The 14,764-nt window shown below is 47.1% G+C and overlaps 1 protein-coding gene across 1 annotated transcript in view; it reads right to left on the reverse strand.

Moving 5' to 3' along the window:
* Window positions 1-4,615: 4,615 nt before the first annotated feature.
* cnga1b (cyclic nucleotide gated channel subunit alpha 1b) overlaps window positions 4,616-14,764 on the reverse strand; it is a 109,379-nt gene continuing 99,230 nt past the window's right edge. Inside the window, exon 8 of the mRNA XM_072497935.1 lies at window positions 4,616-7,422. Coding sequence (XP_072354036.1) covers window positions 6,008-7,422 — 1,415 coding nt within the window. The 3' untranslated portion in view covers window positions 4,616-6,007. The remainder of the gene's footprint in view (window positions 7,423-14,764) is intronic.

Below are 14,764 nucleotides of genomic sequence, written 5' to 3' on the forward strand. Positions count from 1 at the left end.
CTCCTAATTCTTATGTTCTTATGTTCTTATCTCTCTCCTATAAGGGCGACGCATAATTTTAAAACAGCTCGCCCTAGTTCTGGACTCACTCATAAGAAACACACTTTCAATGTCCACTTTGTCAATACTACACAGGACCTTATAGATTTCAATCAAGTCACCCCTCACTCTTCTAAACTCTAATGAAAACAAGCTCAGCCTTTCCAACCCAACCTCATACGATAACCCACTATTCCAGATATTAATTTAGTGAACTTCCTCTGAACTGCCTCCAACGCATTTACATTCTTCCTTAAATAAGGACTCCTTTTCAGACATGCAGAAAATTTAGAAAAATGTAAGACACAAAAGGAGGCCCACCTGCCTATTGTTTCTGTGCCATCTGCAAAACGAGCCCCACAGTCTAATTCCATTTTCCAGCACTTGGCCGTGGAGGTTATGGGACTTCAGGTGCATTTCCAGACATGTTTTAGATGTGTTAAGGCATTCTGCCTCCATTGCACTTTCCATTGCAGTGAGCTCCAGACCCCCACAACCCTCTGACTGCAAAGAAAAATCCTCATCTTCCCTCTAGTCTTTCTACCAATCACTTTAAATTCATGCCCCGTTATCACTGACTACCTTGCCATGGTAAATCAGTCCTTTCCACCCCCTCTATCGAGGCCCTTCACAACCTTGGACAATCACATTCTCCTCAGCCTCCTCTGTTCAAAGGAAAGCATCCACAGCTATCCAATCTTTTCTCACAGCTGTAATTTTACAATCCTTTTGTTTTAGCAGGAAAGGTTGATAATGTAGTTAAGAAGGCGCATGGAATATTTTTTTTTTTAGCCAAGGCTTACAATATAAGAGAAAGGTTGTTATATTAGAGCTATATAAACCAGCACTTAGTCCACAACTTAAGAACTGCGTGCATATGAACATACAAGTTAGGAGCAGGAGTAGTCAACTCGGCCATTCAAACCTGCTCTGTCATTCAATGAGATTATGGATGATCTGATTGTAACCACAGCTCCATATTCCTGCTTACCTACAATAACCTTTCATCCACTTACTTATCAAGAACTTATCTAGTTCTTCTTTAAAAATATTCAGAGACTCTGCTTCCACCGCCTTCTGAGGAAGAGAGTTCCAAAGAATCAGAACCCTCTGGGAGAAAAAAAGTTCTCGTCATCTCTGGCCTAACTGGGCAACCCTTTATTTTTAAACAATGACCCCAGGTACTAGATTCTCCCATGGGTGGAAACATCCTTTCCACATTGAACTTGTCAAGACAAAATACTCCATATGTGGTCTCACCAATGCCCTGTGTGACTGAAGCATAACCTCATTACTTTAGTAATCAATTCCCTTCACAATAAATGATATTAGAATCCCTACAGGGCATAAGGAGCCATTCAGCCCATCGAGTCTGCACTGACCCTCTGAAAGAGTACTCCACGCATGCTCACTCCCCCACCTTATCCCAATAACCCCTTAACCTAACTGACATATGTTTTTTGGCCACTAAGGAACAATTTAGCATAGCCAATCCACAAAACCTGCACATCTTTTACTTTCGGCAGAAGCCAGCACCTGGAAAAAACCCATGCAGACACGGGGAGAAAGTAAAAACCCCACACAGACAGTGACCCAAGGCTGGAATTGAACCCGGGTCCTTGGCGCTGTGAGGCAGCAATGCTAAACACTGTGCCACCTAGCTTTCCTAATTACTTATTGTACCCGTTTACTAGCTTTTTGTGATTTATACATCAGGAACCCTAGATCCTTTGGTATTTCAGAGCTCTGTGATCTCTCACCATTCAGCTAATATTCTTCTTTTTTTATTTTTCTTGCCAAAATGGACAATTTCCGAACAGGCGCCGGAATGTGGCGACTGGGGGCTTTTCACAGTAACTTCATTTGAAGCCTACTTGTGACAATAAGCGATTTTCATTTCATTTCATTTCAATTTCACCCTTCCCACATTATACTCCATTTGCCAGGTCTTTGTCCACTTATTTAATCTTTCTATATCCCAACGTAGCCTGCTTGTGCTCTTTTCACATATAACATTCCTATCTGCCTTTGTGTCATCAGCAAATTTAGCAACCATGAGTGAGATTTTCCGGCTGCTCCTACTGGTGGGATCCTCCGGTCCCGCTGACGGCACATCCCCGATGAGGATTTTCCAGCAGCGTGGGGTGGATTCAATGGAAAATTGAATTGAAAGCATCGGGAAAAGAAGATCCCACCACTGCCGATGGTGGGCCACCTCCCGCTGCCACCAAACACGGCGCGGGGAGACCAGAGAACCTCGCCCCATACTATTGGTCCCTTCATCCAAACCATTTAAATAATTTGTAAAAGGATGAGACCCCAGCACTGATCCCTGTGATACATCATGCAAACATGAAAAAAAACATTTATGCCCACCCTCTGTTGCTGTTATCTAGCCACTCTTCTAACCACACCAATATGCCACCCCCTCTCTAAGAGCTTTTATTTTTCGTAATAATCTTTGATATGGCACTGTAGCAAATGTTTTCTGGAAATCTAAATGTAGTACTTACACCAGTTACCCTTTATCCATAGCATATATTACTTGCTCAAAGAACTCCAGTAAATAGGTTAAACAAGATCTCCCTTTCACAAAACCATGTTGACTCAACCTTGATTACTTTGATTTATACCAAGTGCCCTGCTATAACATCTTTAATAATAGCTTTTAATGCGTTCCTGTCAACAGATGTTTAGCAAACTGGTCTGTAGTTTCCAAGTTTCTCCCTCCCTTTTTGAATAAAGGAGTTACATTTGCTATTTTCCAATTTAATTGATTCTTCTTGAATATAGTGAATTTTGGAAAATTAAATCCAATGCATCAACTATTTCACTGGCCGCTTCTTTTAAGACCCCAGGACGAAATCTATCAGAACTTGTCTCCCTGCAGCTCCAACACTTTACTCAATACCACTTCCCTGGTGATTGTAATTTTCCCCAGTTCCTCCATCCCCCCATTTCCTGATTTACAGCTATTTCTGGGATGTTACCTGTATCCTCTGCACTAAAGATCGATGCAAAACATTGGTTCAGTTCATCTGCTATCTCCTTATTTTCCATTATTAATTCCCCAGACTCACTTTCTATTGGACCAATGGTCATTTTGTTAACTTTTATTTTTTAACTACATATTAAAACTCTGTCTTTATATTTCTAGTTATTTTTCTCTCATGGTGTAACTTTCCTTCCCTGTCAATATTTTGGTCATTCTTCGCTTTTTAAAATATTCTGTCCAGTTTTCTGACCTGTCACCAATCTATGTGCAATTATATACTTTTTCTTTAAGTTTGATACTATCTTTATTTTTTTCAGTTAATCATGGGGACTGATGGGTCCGCCCCTTGGAATTTGTATTCTCATGAATGTATCTATTCTGTTTATTTCTCAAATATTTCCTTAAATGTTTGCCGCTGCATCTCTGTTTACCGATCCCTTAACATAATTTGCCAGTTCACTTTAGCTAGCTGTCTTTTCATACCCTCACAACTGCCCTTATTTAGGTTTAAAATACTAGCCTTGGCTCCACTCTTCATTCCCTCAAACTGAAGTACAGTTCTGGTCATTTTGTTACAGGAAGGATTTCTTCTACATCAGTTCAATCAAATATGACATTAACATAATTTCAAATCCAGTATAATGGAATTAACACTCTTAAGTTGTATTGTACAGCATATCTAAAATTTAGCTTATATATGTACAATGTATTATTCCATATAAATGTATTATTCCGTATATTGGGCCAGATCCTCCGTTTCTGACCCCAATGGAGAATCCATGGACTTTCAGAAAAATCGGGGCCACACCTGCACCGATTCTGCTATCAGTGAGGGGCTAGCACCAGCGCCGCGTGGAGCACCGGCGCCACGTGGAGCACCATCGAAACTTATGAAAAACGAAGTGGGAATCGCCGGGTCCGATGTGGACACTCGCAGGGCTGGCAAGCTGCAGCCGCGCTTAAATTATACACCCCCCACACACACACTGGTCGCGGCCAAAAAAATGGGATAGATTGTGCTGGAGCGCCCACACAGCTGATGGGTCAGCTGGGGCCAGAAGGTACCCAGGGAGTACCCCGGGAGGGGGGGGGTAACCTATATATCCCAGGGCACCTGGTTTAAGTGGGCTGTCAGCGGCATGTGCAGCTAAATGGCTGCCCTGCCAGCTGCGGTAATGGTGTTGCGTACCCTTCCATCTCAACCCCACAGCTCACCTCCTGGTCAAACCCCACTACTCCCCCAACCCTGGCAGAAGCCACCCCGGTCAGCGGATGACCATCGGCGAAATATGGCGGTGCTGGACACTGTCCGAATGCCCCCTCTCTCTCAGCAGCCACCAGGCCAGGCTCATGATTTGTGAGGACCGTCGGGAACTCGGCCCATCGGAGGCAGAGAATCGCGGGTGGGCCCACTAATAATATGCGAATGGTGTTTCAACTACACGCGGCATGCGTCGCATTGACGCCGTTTTCAGGGAGGCGGAGTATCGCGATTCGGCATCAAACCGGCGCTCTGCTGCAAATTCAGCATCAGGCGCTATTCTCTGCCCAATCGCACGCCCTGATTTTGGCGTCGGCCAATGGACAATTCCGCCCACGATGTTTTCTAGGTTCAAATAGTATATATTCACCTTGTCACATCAGTCTAAATGTTAAAATAAATGGACTCTGCCTTCTCAGTCAAGTCTCCCTAGTTCGTATTTTAAATTTGTTGGTCAGAGGTAGTCAAAGAATATATACTTTGTGAAAAATCACTCTGCTCCCGCACTCTCCAGTGACCTATTTAATGCATGCCAAAAATCTGCATTTCCCATTAGAGTAGAACCAAGATATAACTGAAGCTAAGAATTCCCACAATGTTTCTATTTCCAGATTGTAACTTATCCAGTTGTAAAGAGAAATATTGATTATTACTCGTGCCTTTTAGTTGTATTTGCATTTTATGTCCATATAACATTTTAGAATGTGTGGTAATTGAGACGTACAGTTTTCATTTAAAACATGTTGTTTCACAATTAACAATTTGTTACTGACTCATAGACCCTGAAACCTGTAGGGGTCTACCATTGTCCTGCTGTAACTGTAGCATGAGAAGAACAAATCTCCAGGGAAATGACAGAGAGACCCAGTTACGCTGACCTCCCATTTCAAGAAGTTCTGTTTACTCGTTATAAAATGAATGGCAGGTTGGGCATTGATTCAGTGGCAATAACTCCCTTAGTTCCCAATCCTGTTTCTGAGCAAGTGTTCCAAATTGCAATATTCCCAAACTTATGTGTGGGGGGAGCCTGTGTAATCCTCACAAAAGTCACAAGATTGTGAGGCTGATAAATATCAGAGATGCACTTGACGCGGCCCCTTGTAAATGAGATGCACTCTTGCCCCATTCCGATCTAGTGTCTCTGCAAACTCCATCTGATTTAAAACTGTTGAGTGTGAACCTGACTGTGATATCAGGGTAATAACCCAAGAAATTGCACAGCTATAGCTACAAAAACAAATACTTTTTCATAATGCATATTTTTTAACACAGTTATTTACAACACAACATAATGCCCGCATAACAATAGTGATTGCTCTTTGACAATAATCCATTTTGGAACATCCCAGGGACATGTTAAAATGCTATGTAAATATAATTTTTTTCTTTCTTCTTACTATGAGTTTAAGCAAAGAGCATTGCTGACATTTTTACTTAACACTGTAGTTTTAATTTTGAGCACTGGAAAAACCGTTCTACCCTGACAGCAAAGACTTGCTAATAATTGTAATTAAATTCCCAAGTCAGTTTTCAGTTATATTTCTTCAATATTTGTAAATTCCATGTGTAAAACATACTTTGAAAACTATGATTTAACTGTAATTATAACAGTTTGCCAATGTTTAAAGGGATTTTCTTCCTGAGATATGACTCTTCAGTGTGTCCAGTAAGGTAAAAAACGATTAGTGTTGCAATATTAATGTGCATGTTTATTATTTTTTACTTTCTTCAGCTACAGCTGCTGCTTCAATATCTGTCAGTTCTGAATATTCAAACTGTATCCCTGATCGTTTAATTTTGTTCTCAATCCTTGTCACTCTTTCTTTTAGTTTCTGTTGTGTAGAATTGTACTCTGCCAGAAGTCGAGCAAATTTAGTCTGTAAAAGGTCAATTGCCATGTCCAGTCTCGTTATTTTCTCTTCCATGTCCTTTGGGTCAGCCCCAAGCTGGGAAATCTCTAGATCCAGAAGGCCATCCTTCATTAGAATTTGTTTTCCCTTTTCTTCCAGCATTGCTTTTGCATCTGGGTACTCGGTGAGGGCTTCCATTAGATCATCTTTGGAGAGGCAGAACAAATCTGAGTAGCCTATGCTCTTAATGTTTGCCGTTCTTCGATTCCCAGCTTTACTACCTTTGATATTCAGAATACTAATTTCACCAAAGTAGCTGCCATCACTTAGAACCACAAACTGAGTGATTCCATCATCAGCAACAACAGCAAGTTTCCCTTCTTTGATTATGTACATTTCTCTACCAATGTCTCCTTTGCGGCAGATATAATCTCCAGGGCTGTACACCTGGGGCCTTAGTTTCAACACCAACTCAACTAGCAGGCCAGCTTCACAATCTGCAAAGATACGAACTTTCTTCAGCGTATCGAGATGGACATTGATGGCAATCTCTGCTCTTAGCTTATCTGGAAGATACTTCAAGACCTCTCTTTCATCTACAGCCTTTTTGTTTGTCCACAAGTAGTCAAACCATTTGATAACTCTTTTCTCCAATTCTTTGCTCACTTTTCGGAAGTGCATGTACTGTTTGATGGCATCGATCCTTGACTGAAACTCTGCACGAGCTGCATTCATGTTAGAAATCATGGAACCGACGTTACCAACAATGGTGGCAAAAATCAACACTCCAACCAGGAAATCGGCTACGACAAAGAAGTATTCCGGATCTGTGACTGGAGGAGGCGTTTCCCCAATGGTGGTGAGTGTCAGTGTTGACCAGTAGAGACTGTACACATACTTCCGGGAAAGCTGGGAAAATTCTGGAATATTTACATCTGGATATACCCATGTGTCTGCCCCAAACCCTATAGCTTTGGAAATTGAAAAGTACATACATGCATTCCAATGGATAATGATCACGATGTACATGACAAGGTTGGAAATCCTGAAGATGTTTGGATAGTTTGTCCGAGTTTCGGTTCTTGAAAAGAACTCAAACATTCGACTAATCCTAGTCAAACGATTTAATCTAATTTCTGGGTATTCTAGTCCCACGAGAAAGAAAAGAAAGTCAGTTGGTATGAGCGACACGACATCCAATTTGAATTGGACCGTGCAAAAGTATCTTTCTCTGAGTTTCTTCATGTCACTGACCAACAGACCTTGTTCCAGATAACCTGTGGGGAAAGAAAAAAACAACAATAATTAATTATAGGACAATTCTGAAAGGGTCTTTGGAATCGGATGTGGCACTGGATTTATTATTTTTTTCATCTTTTTATTCTCCTAATTTTCAACATTTTCATCAAATAAACAACAAAACAAAAAACAAACAAAAAACAAATACAATAACAAACAGAACATTACCCCCTCAATATACAGACCAGAACATCCGCCCGTGCGTTCCAGGTAAACAAATTAACAGTCAACCAGTAAACAGTGTAATCCAAAACCTCAACCATCCCACCGCATCCCCCTGCCCAATGTTCAATGGAAACCAATTCTCGAAAGTGCATAATAAACAGTCCCCATGAATTGTAGAACCTTCCTTCATCCCCCTCAACTCAAACTTCACCTTCTCAAGAGTCAGAAATTCCAGCAAATCCCCCCCACCAGGGTGGAGAAGCACAGGGTGGAGAAGCTGACCTCCACCCCAACAGGATCTGCGAGGTGAAGGCTAATCATCTGCCATTGCACCCGTCAGCAGCCCTAGCCGGTCCGACACCCCAAAAATGGCTTCTAGGGTCTCTGGTTCCAAGTTCATGTGCACTGCCCCCGAGATGACACTGAAAACCTCCCTCCAATACTCCTCCAGCTTCAGACAGGACCGCAATGTAGATGATTTACGGGACACCTCCCAACTTGCTCACATACGTCCTCCATTCCCTCAAAAAGTCGGCTCATCCTTGCCCTCGTGAGGTGCGCCCTATACACTACCTTCAGCTGTATCAGCCCCAACCTCATGCATGAGGTTGAGGCGTTCGCCCTCCAGAGGACCTCACACCACAAACTGTCTTCCATTACCTCCCCCCCAACTCTTCCTCCCAATTGGCTTTGATCCCCTCCATAGACACCCCATTCTCCCCCAAAATCCTCCCATAGATCGCCGACATCACCCCCTTCCCCCTTCCATTGATACCTCTTCCAATAATGAGGGTTTAGCGCTATCGGAGAGCTCTGAACCTCCTTCCTAACAAAGTCTCGGAGCTGCAGGTATCTAAACCCTTCCCCTTGCCCCAGTCCATATTTCTCCTCCAACTCTTCCAACCTCACAAAACATTCCCCCAGGGACAGGTCTTTTAATACCCTGATCCCCTTCTCCTCCCATTTACGAAAACGTCCGTCCAGCTTCCCTGGCTCAAATCTATGGTTCCCCCTAATCGGCATCTCCCCGGGGCCATCGGGAGCGATGCCATTGCCAGCACCCCCAACCCTGACCAGACTAGCCTCCATTCTAACCCACGGGACCCCCCCCCCCCCCCCCCCCCCCCCCTCCCACCCAACCCATCTCCTCACCTTTACGGTATTCGCCAATAGTAATACAATAAATTTGGGAGGCCCAACCATCCCCCCCCCCGCCTGCCATCCTCTTTGCAGGACCATTTTCCTGACCCTGGCTACCTTCTCCCCCAGATGAACAAAGTGACCAACTTATCCGCTTCCTTAAAAAATGCCTTTGGCAAAAAGACCGGCAGGCACTGAAATAGAAACATATATCGCGGCAACACATTGATTTTAATCGCCTGCACCCGGCCTGCCAGTGACAGAGGGAAGCTATCTCATCTTGCTGTCATAATATACATCAGTACATTATGGTGCAATCACATACATACACTGATGGACATGCACTAGGACCAACCAGCATACATAACACCGCAGCCAATCACCAGTGAGAGCACAAGCACTATAAAGACAGGGGACAAGTGAGTTCCCGCCCATTCTAGCAGCAGCCAGCTCAGAGCACAGAGCTCACAGCCTGCATCACAGACATTCACCATGTGCTGAGTGCCTCACCATAGCCAGTGATAGGAAAGGGTCCACAGTTAAGCTGGTATTGCTTATACCCACGTTTACAGCATGTTAGCATAGTTGAACAGTTAATAAAATAGCGTAACACCACTTCCAGCATGGTTGGCTTGTTTGTGAACCAGAACACCCAACACGACATGGTACAAGGAGTGGCCACAATCTAGCACTTGTGAGACCTACCTGCAACTTCTCAGCATTCCGGCATCCTACAGCATGGAGAACATCAACCCGCCGCCGCCGCTCCGCATCGCTGGCAATCTCGGGGTAAATTGGAAGATATTTAAACAGCGCTTCCAGCTCTTCCTCGAGGCCACGGACAGGGAGAATGCATCGGACACCAGGAAGATAGCCCTTCTTCTCTCCCAGCTGGGCAACATGCCATCCACATTTTTAACTCGCTGACATTCGCAGACGACGGGGACAAGACCAAGTACAAGACGGTGCTCCTCAAATTCGACACACACTTCAGTGTTGAAGTCAATGAAAGCTTCGAAGGGTACCTGTTCCAGCAGCGCTTTCAGAGTAAGGACGAGCCTTTCCAATCCTATTTAACACACCTCCGCATCCTCGCGCTATCCTGCGGCTACGGGCCCACCTCCGACTCCATGATACGCGACCAGATTGTTTTTGGGGTCATGTCGGACACCCTGCGTCAGCAGCTCCTTAAAGTTAAGCAACTAACCCTAGCGACTGCCATCGAGACCCGTGTCCTGCATGAGAATGCCACCAGCCGGTACTCCTACATACAGGCAGCTGAAAAGGCGTGGCAAGGGCCCCATGAGGCGGAACAGGTCCAAACGATCGAACACCTCCTGGGCCGCAGTCTGGAGGAGGGCGGCCATTTTGCATTCTTTCAGAGGCCTCCTGCGCTTGTACGCGCCAAACGAGGGGACGGTGACGTGGAGGAACGCGATGCGCAGGCCCACACCACGCAAGACCGTACCACGCATGCACTGTGGTGCAACGAACGCACTGACGTCATGACGTGCGGCAACTGTGGCTCCGCCCACATAAAGCGGCAATGTCCTGCAAAATCGCGACAGTGCCTATGCTGTGGCAGGCTTGGCCACTATGCTGCCTGCTGTCGAGCAGCCCAGCCTGCCAACTCGCAATGATTTAACCAGCCTCACAGGAATGTTCGGGCAATCCAACCCACCTTCATTGAGTCCGATCCTGACTTCATGCAGACCAGTGACACTGAGGACAGGGAGACTTTTCGAGTCGTTGTCACAACCAAGAACAGGCTGACCCCGAATCGAAAGCATCAGCCGCTGTTGGTGCACAGCATTGATCTGGACGACGAGTGGTGTGCCACCCTGACGGTCAACCGATCCCAGATCAGATTCCGTCTGGACACTGGTGCTTCCGCCAATCTCCTCGCATGGTCAGCATTTCAAACCCGGGGGGGGTCAAACCAATAATTCTTCCATCCAATTGCCAACTGGTCGATTATAATGGTAACGTCATCCCCGCCACCGGGTCATGCCAACTCGAGATGACACACAACTCGCGAAAAGTTACCCTACCCTTCGAGATCGTGGGCTCCTCAAAGGACTCCCTGCTAGGCGCACAGGCGTGCAAGCTCCTCAACCTCGTGCAGCGCGTACATTCCCTCTCTCCAGAGGACACGTCTGACTTCCAAGATGCGGACTTCAGGGCGCAACTAAGTGCCATCATCAGTCAACACCGAGATGTCTTCGAAGGCATGGGCACACTTCCCTACACATACAAAATCCTGCTCAAACAGGACGCCACGCCTGTGGTTCATGCACCTCGCAGAGTCCCAGCACCCCTCAAGGACTGCCTCAAGCAGCAGCTGCAGGGCCTCCAGGACCAAGGAGTGCTTTCCAGAGTGACGGAACCAACCGATTGGGTCAGTTCCATGGTGTGCGTCAAGAAGCCTTCCGGCGAGCTCCGGATCTGTATCGACCCGAAGGATTTAAATCGTAACATCATGCGGGAGCATTACCCAATCCCCAAGCGTGAGGAGATCACGTGCGAGATGGCTCGAGCCAACATATTCACCAAGCTGGATGCATCAAAGGGCTTCTGGCAGATTCAATTGGACAAGTCCAGCAGAAAGCTGTGTACTTTCAACACCCCATTTGGCAGGTACTGCTACAATAGAATGTCATTTGGAATCATATCAGCATCTGAAGTGTTCCACCGCATCATGGAGCAGATGATGGAGGGCATCGAGGGTGTGCGCGTGTATGTGGACGACATCATCATCTGGTCCACCACCCCACAGGAGCATATCAGTCACCTCCAACGCGTTTTTAAGTGAATACGGGACCAAGGCCTGCGCCTCAACAGAGCCAAATGTTCTTTCGGCCAGACCGAACTCAAGTTTTTAGGAGACCACATCTCCCGGTTGGGTGTGCGGCCGGATGCGGACAAGGTGGCAGCCATCACGGCCATGCAGAAGCCGCCGGATAAGAAGGCGGTGCTCCGGTTCTTAGGAATGGTCAACTTCCTAGGAAAGTTCATCCCTAACCTCGCTTCCCACACCATGGCTCTCCACAACCTAGTTAGGAAGACGACGGACTTCCAGTGGCTTCCCGCCCACCAGCGTGAATGGGAGGAGCTCAAGGTCAAGCTGACCACCGCCCCGGTATTGGCGTTTTTCGATCCTGCAAGGGAGGTGAAAATATCAACGGACGCTAGCCGATCTGGCATAGGGGCGGTGCTCCTGCAATGGGATGACGCCTTGTCATGGGCCCCTGTTGCCTTTGCGTCACGGGCCATGACTCCCACAGAGCAGCGCTATGCGCAAATCGAGAAGGAGTGCCTAGGCCTGTTGACCGGTGTCGACAAGTTCCATGACTACGTGTATGGCCTTCCCCAGTTCACTGTGGAGACCGACCATCGCCCGCTGGTCGGCATCATCCAAAAAGACCCTCGCCTACACCGCACTCTGCTCAAGCTCTGGAGATACGATTTCCAGCTCGTGTACGCACCGGGTAAGGACCTGATCATAGCCGACGCTCTGTCCAGGGCAGTCACCACTCCGTCCGACCCAGAGGGGTTAGTTTGCCAAGTCGACGCCCATGTGGCCTTCACGGCCGCCAATCTGCCGGCCACGGATGAACGCCTAACCCACATTTGCCTTGAGACTGCGGCTGACCCCCTGCTACAACGTGTGATGTGCCACATGACTGACGGATGGCTCAAGGGACAATGCCCGCAGTTCTATAATATTCAAGACGACCTGGCAGTCGTTGATGGCTTCCTCCTGAAGCTGGACCGCATCGTGATCCCACACAGCATGCATCACCTGGTTTTAGAGCAGCTGCATGAGGGCCATCTCGGCATAGAGAAGTGCCAACGGAGGGCCCGAGAGGCTGTGCCAACACTGTGCTCAATTGCCCCACCTGTCAGCGGTTCCAGCCGGTCCAACCACGGGAGACCCTTCAGCCCCATGAGTTGGTCACGTCCCCTTGGTCTAAGATAGGCGTGGACCTGTTCCATAGTTTTCATAGTTGATTATTTTTCCAGCTATCCCGAGGTTGTACACCTGCACGACATCACGTCATCGGCTGTTATCCATGCCTGCAAAGAGACCAATGCTCGTCACGGCATCCCACTCACTGTGATGTCGGACAATGGCCATGCAGCTGAAGGTGGTGACAAGGAGGCCCTCATACTGGCTCAATTCATCTAGGACATGGCCTGGTGTATCATCGCATTCTTACCCACCCGCCACCCCTATTTCCGACCCTCCCAGGGTATGTGTCACATCACTCTAGGGTGCCGGGACTGTGTCGGCACTGTCCGCTGGTCACTGTTGTGGTGATGTGCATCACTGTAAATACATGTAAGCTAGGTAGACACTAGAGGGAGCACCAGAAACATCACACACACACACGCTCAACCAATAGATAAGTTAGATAGGAGGCGACCAATGGACATTCACGATACACAAGGAGGTGACACGACCACAGGGGGGCATTACACCGACCCATACATAAAGGACACCACACACATGATCTGCCCCTTCAGCCAGTGGAGACAGTCAGTGAGGAGAGGCACAGGGTTGATTCATTATCACACCCACCACGTGGAAGACAGCAGCTGGTCAGTCAGTTAGGTAGCTATAATAGGATTAGCAGTAGTTCGAACTCAAGTTATAAACGTGTACATAGTGTAAATAAATGAGTTGAAGTTATTTACACATCTCGACCTTCCTTGACAAATGCAACACAAGGAAGCCGCTTATGTTACAAAGGAAACATAACAAAACAACTGTCAAGGACAGGGAGGTGATCATAACCTGCAGAGAGCTTGGCGCTGGAGCTCCTCAATCTATGCCATAGTCTGGCCCCTGCCTGTCTGCTGAGTGCTTGCTCACACCCATCACCTGCACACGGCAATGCATTGTGGAGGAAAGTGACAAGAGATTGTGTACAAGGATGTTTATTGTTCAATATATTCCCCCACTCTCCCGATGATGCATCTCCACCCATCTTCCACCCCCTCACCCCCCACCAACCTCTCACCCCCTATCTACCCCATCCCACCCCTGGTGCCCTCAGTGATCCTCAATGTGCTTTATCCTCCTAGCTGTACCGTTACATCTAGATGTGTCCCCAGGATGCACATTAGAGACGGAGGCAGCCAGCTGGCTACCTCGTCCCAGGCAGCACTGGCTGCCTTGTGGCTCACCCTCTGGGACCCTCGGAGGAACAAGACATCCCTCCTGGCCTCCCCAGGTCAGCATTCCTAAATCTTGGGGCTGGTCTCCTGGGCACCATTGTTGCGAGCTGGAAGGGGTTGGCTGAACAAGTGCAGCCTAAGTGCTGTTCGACGTTGTTAGCGGGGGGGGGGGGCTGGCGAGCGCAGTCCCGGCAAATCAGCTGGCGAGCCGGCATTTGGGATGGGAAGCCCGTGAGGCCTCATTAAGAGGACCAATTAATATTGAATAGTAGGGAGGCATGCGGTGCACTGGTAAGCACTGGGACTGAGGCGCTGAGGACCCGGGTTCGAATCCCAGCCCTGGATCACTGTCCGTGTGGAGTTTGCACATTCTCCCCATGTCTGCGTGGGTTTCACCTCCACAACCCAAAGATGTTCAGGTTAGGTGGATTGCTCATGCTAAATTACCCCTTAATTGGAAAAGAAAAAAATGATTGGCTCCTCTAAATTTAAACAAAAAAAAATATTGAATAGTGTTGCCGGCATCGTTGGGCCAAGCGGCGGGAAACTCACTGCAATTCCCGCTCGCTGCAGCACTTGGAAAATATTTCCGGAGAATCGCGCCCATGTCCCATAGCGAGCGTGTTCAGCCAAGTGTTTTCCGGCGCTCACAGCGGCTAGAAACCCAACGCAATCCAACGCGGCTCTGGCTAGATACGTGGCCACAATTAGTCCCGTGTCCAATTTTCAATTTTTACAGAGTAACAACTTAACAAATAGTGCACCTGATATTTACATGTTGTACAGTTTCTTATTTACATTCTTTTTAAGATACTTTCTCCCCGTCCATCCTTG

Source organism: Scyliorhinus torazame, chromosome 3 (assembly GCF_047496885.1).
Source record: "Scyliorhinus torazame isolate Kashiwa2021f chromosome 3, sScyTor2.1, whole genome shotgun sequence".
Classification (NCBI taxonomy): Eukaryota; Metazoa; Chordata; class Chondrichthyes; order Carcharhiniformes; family Scyliorhinidae; genus Scyliorhinus; species Scyliorhinus torazame.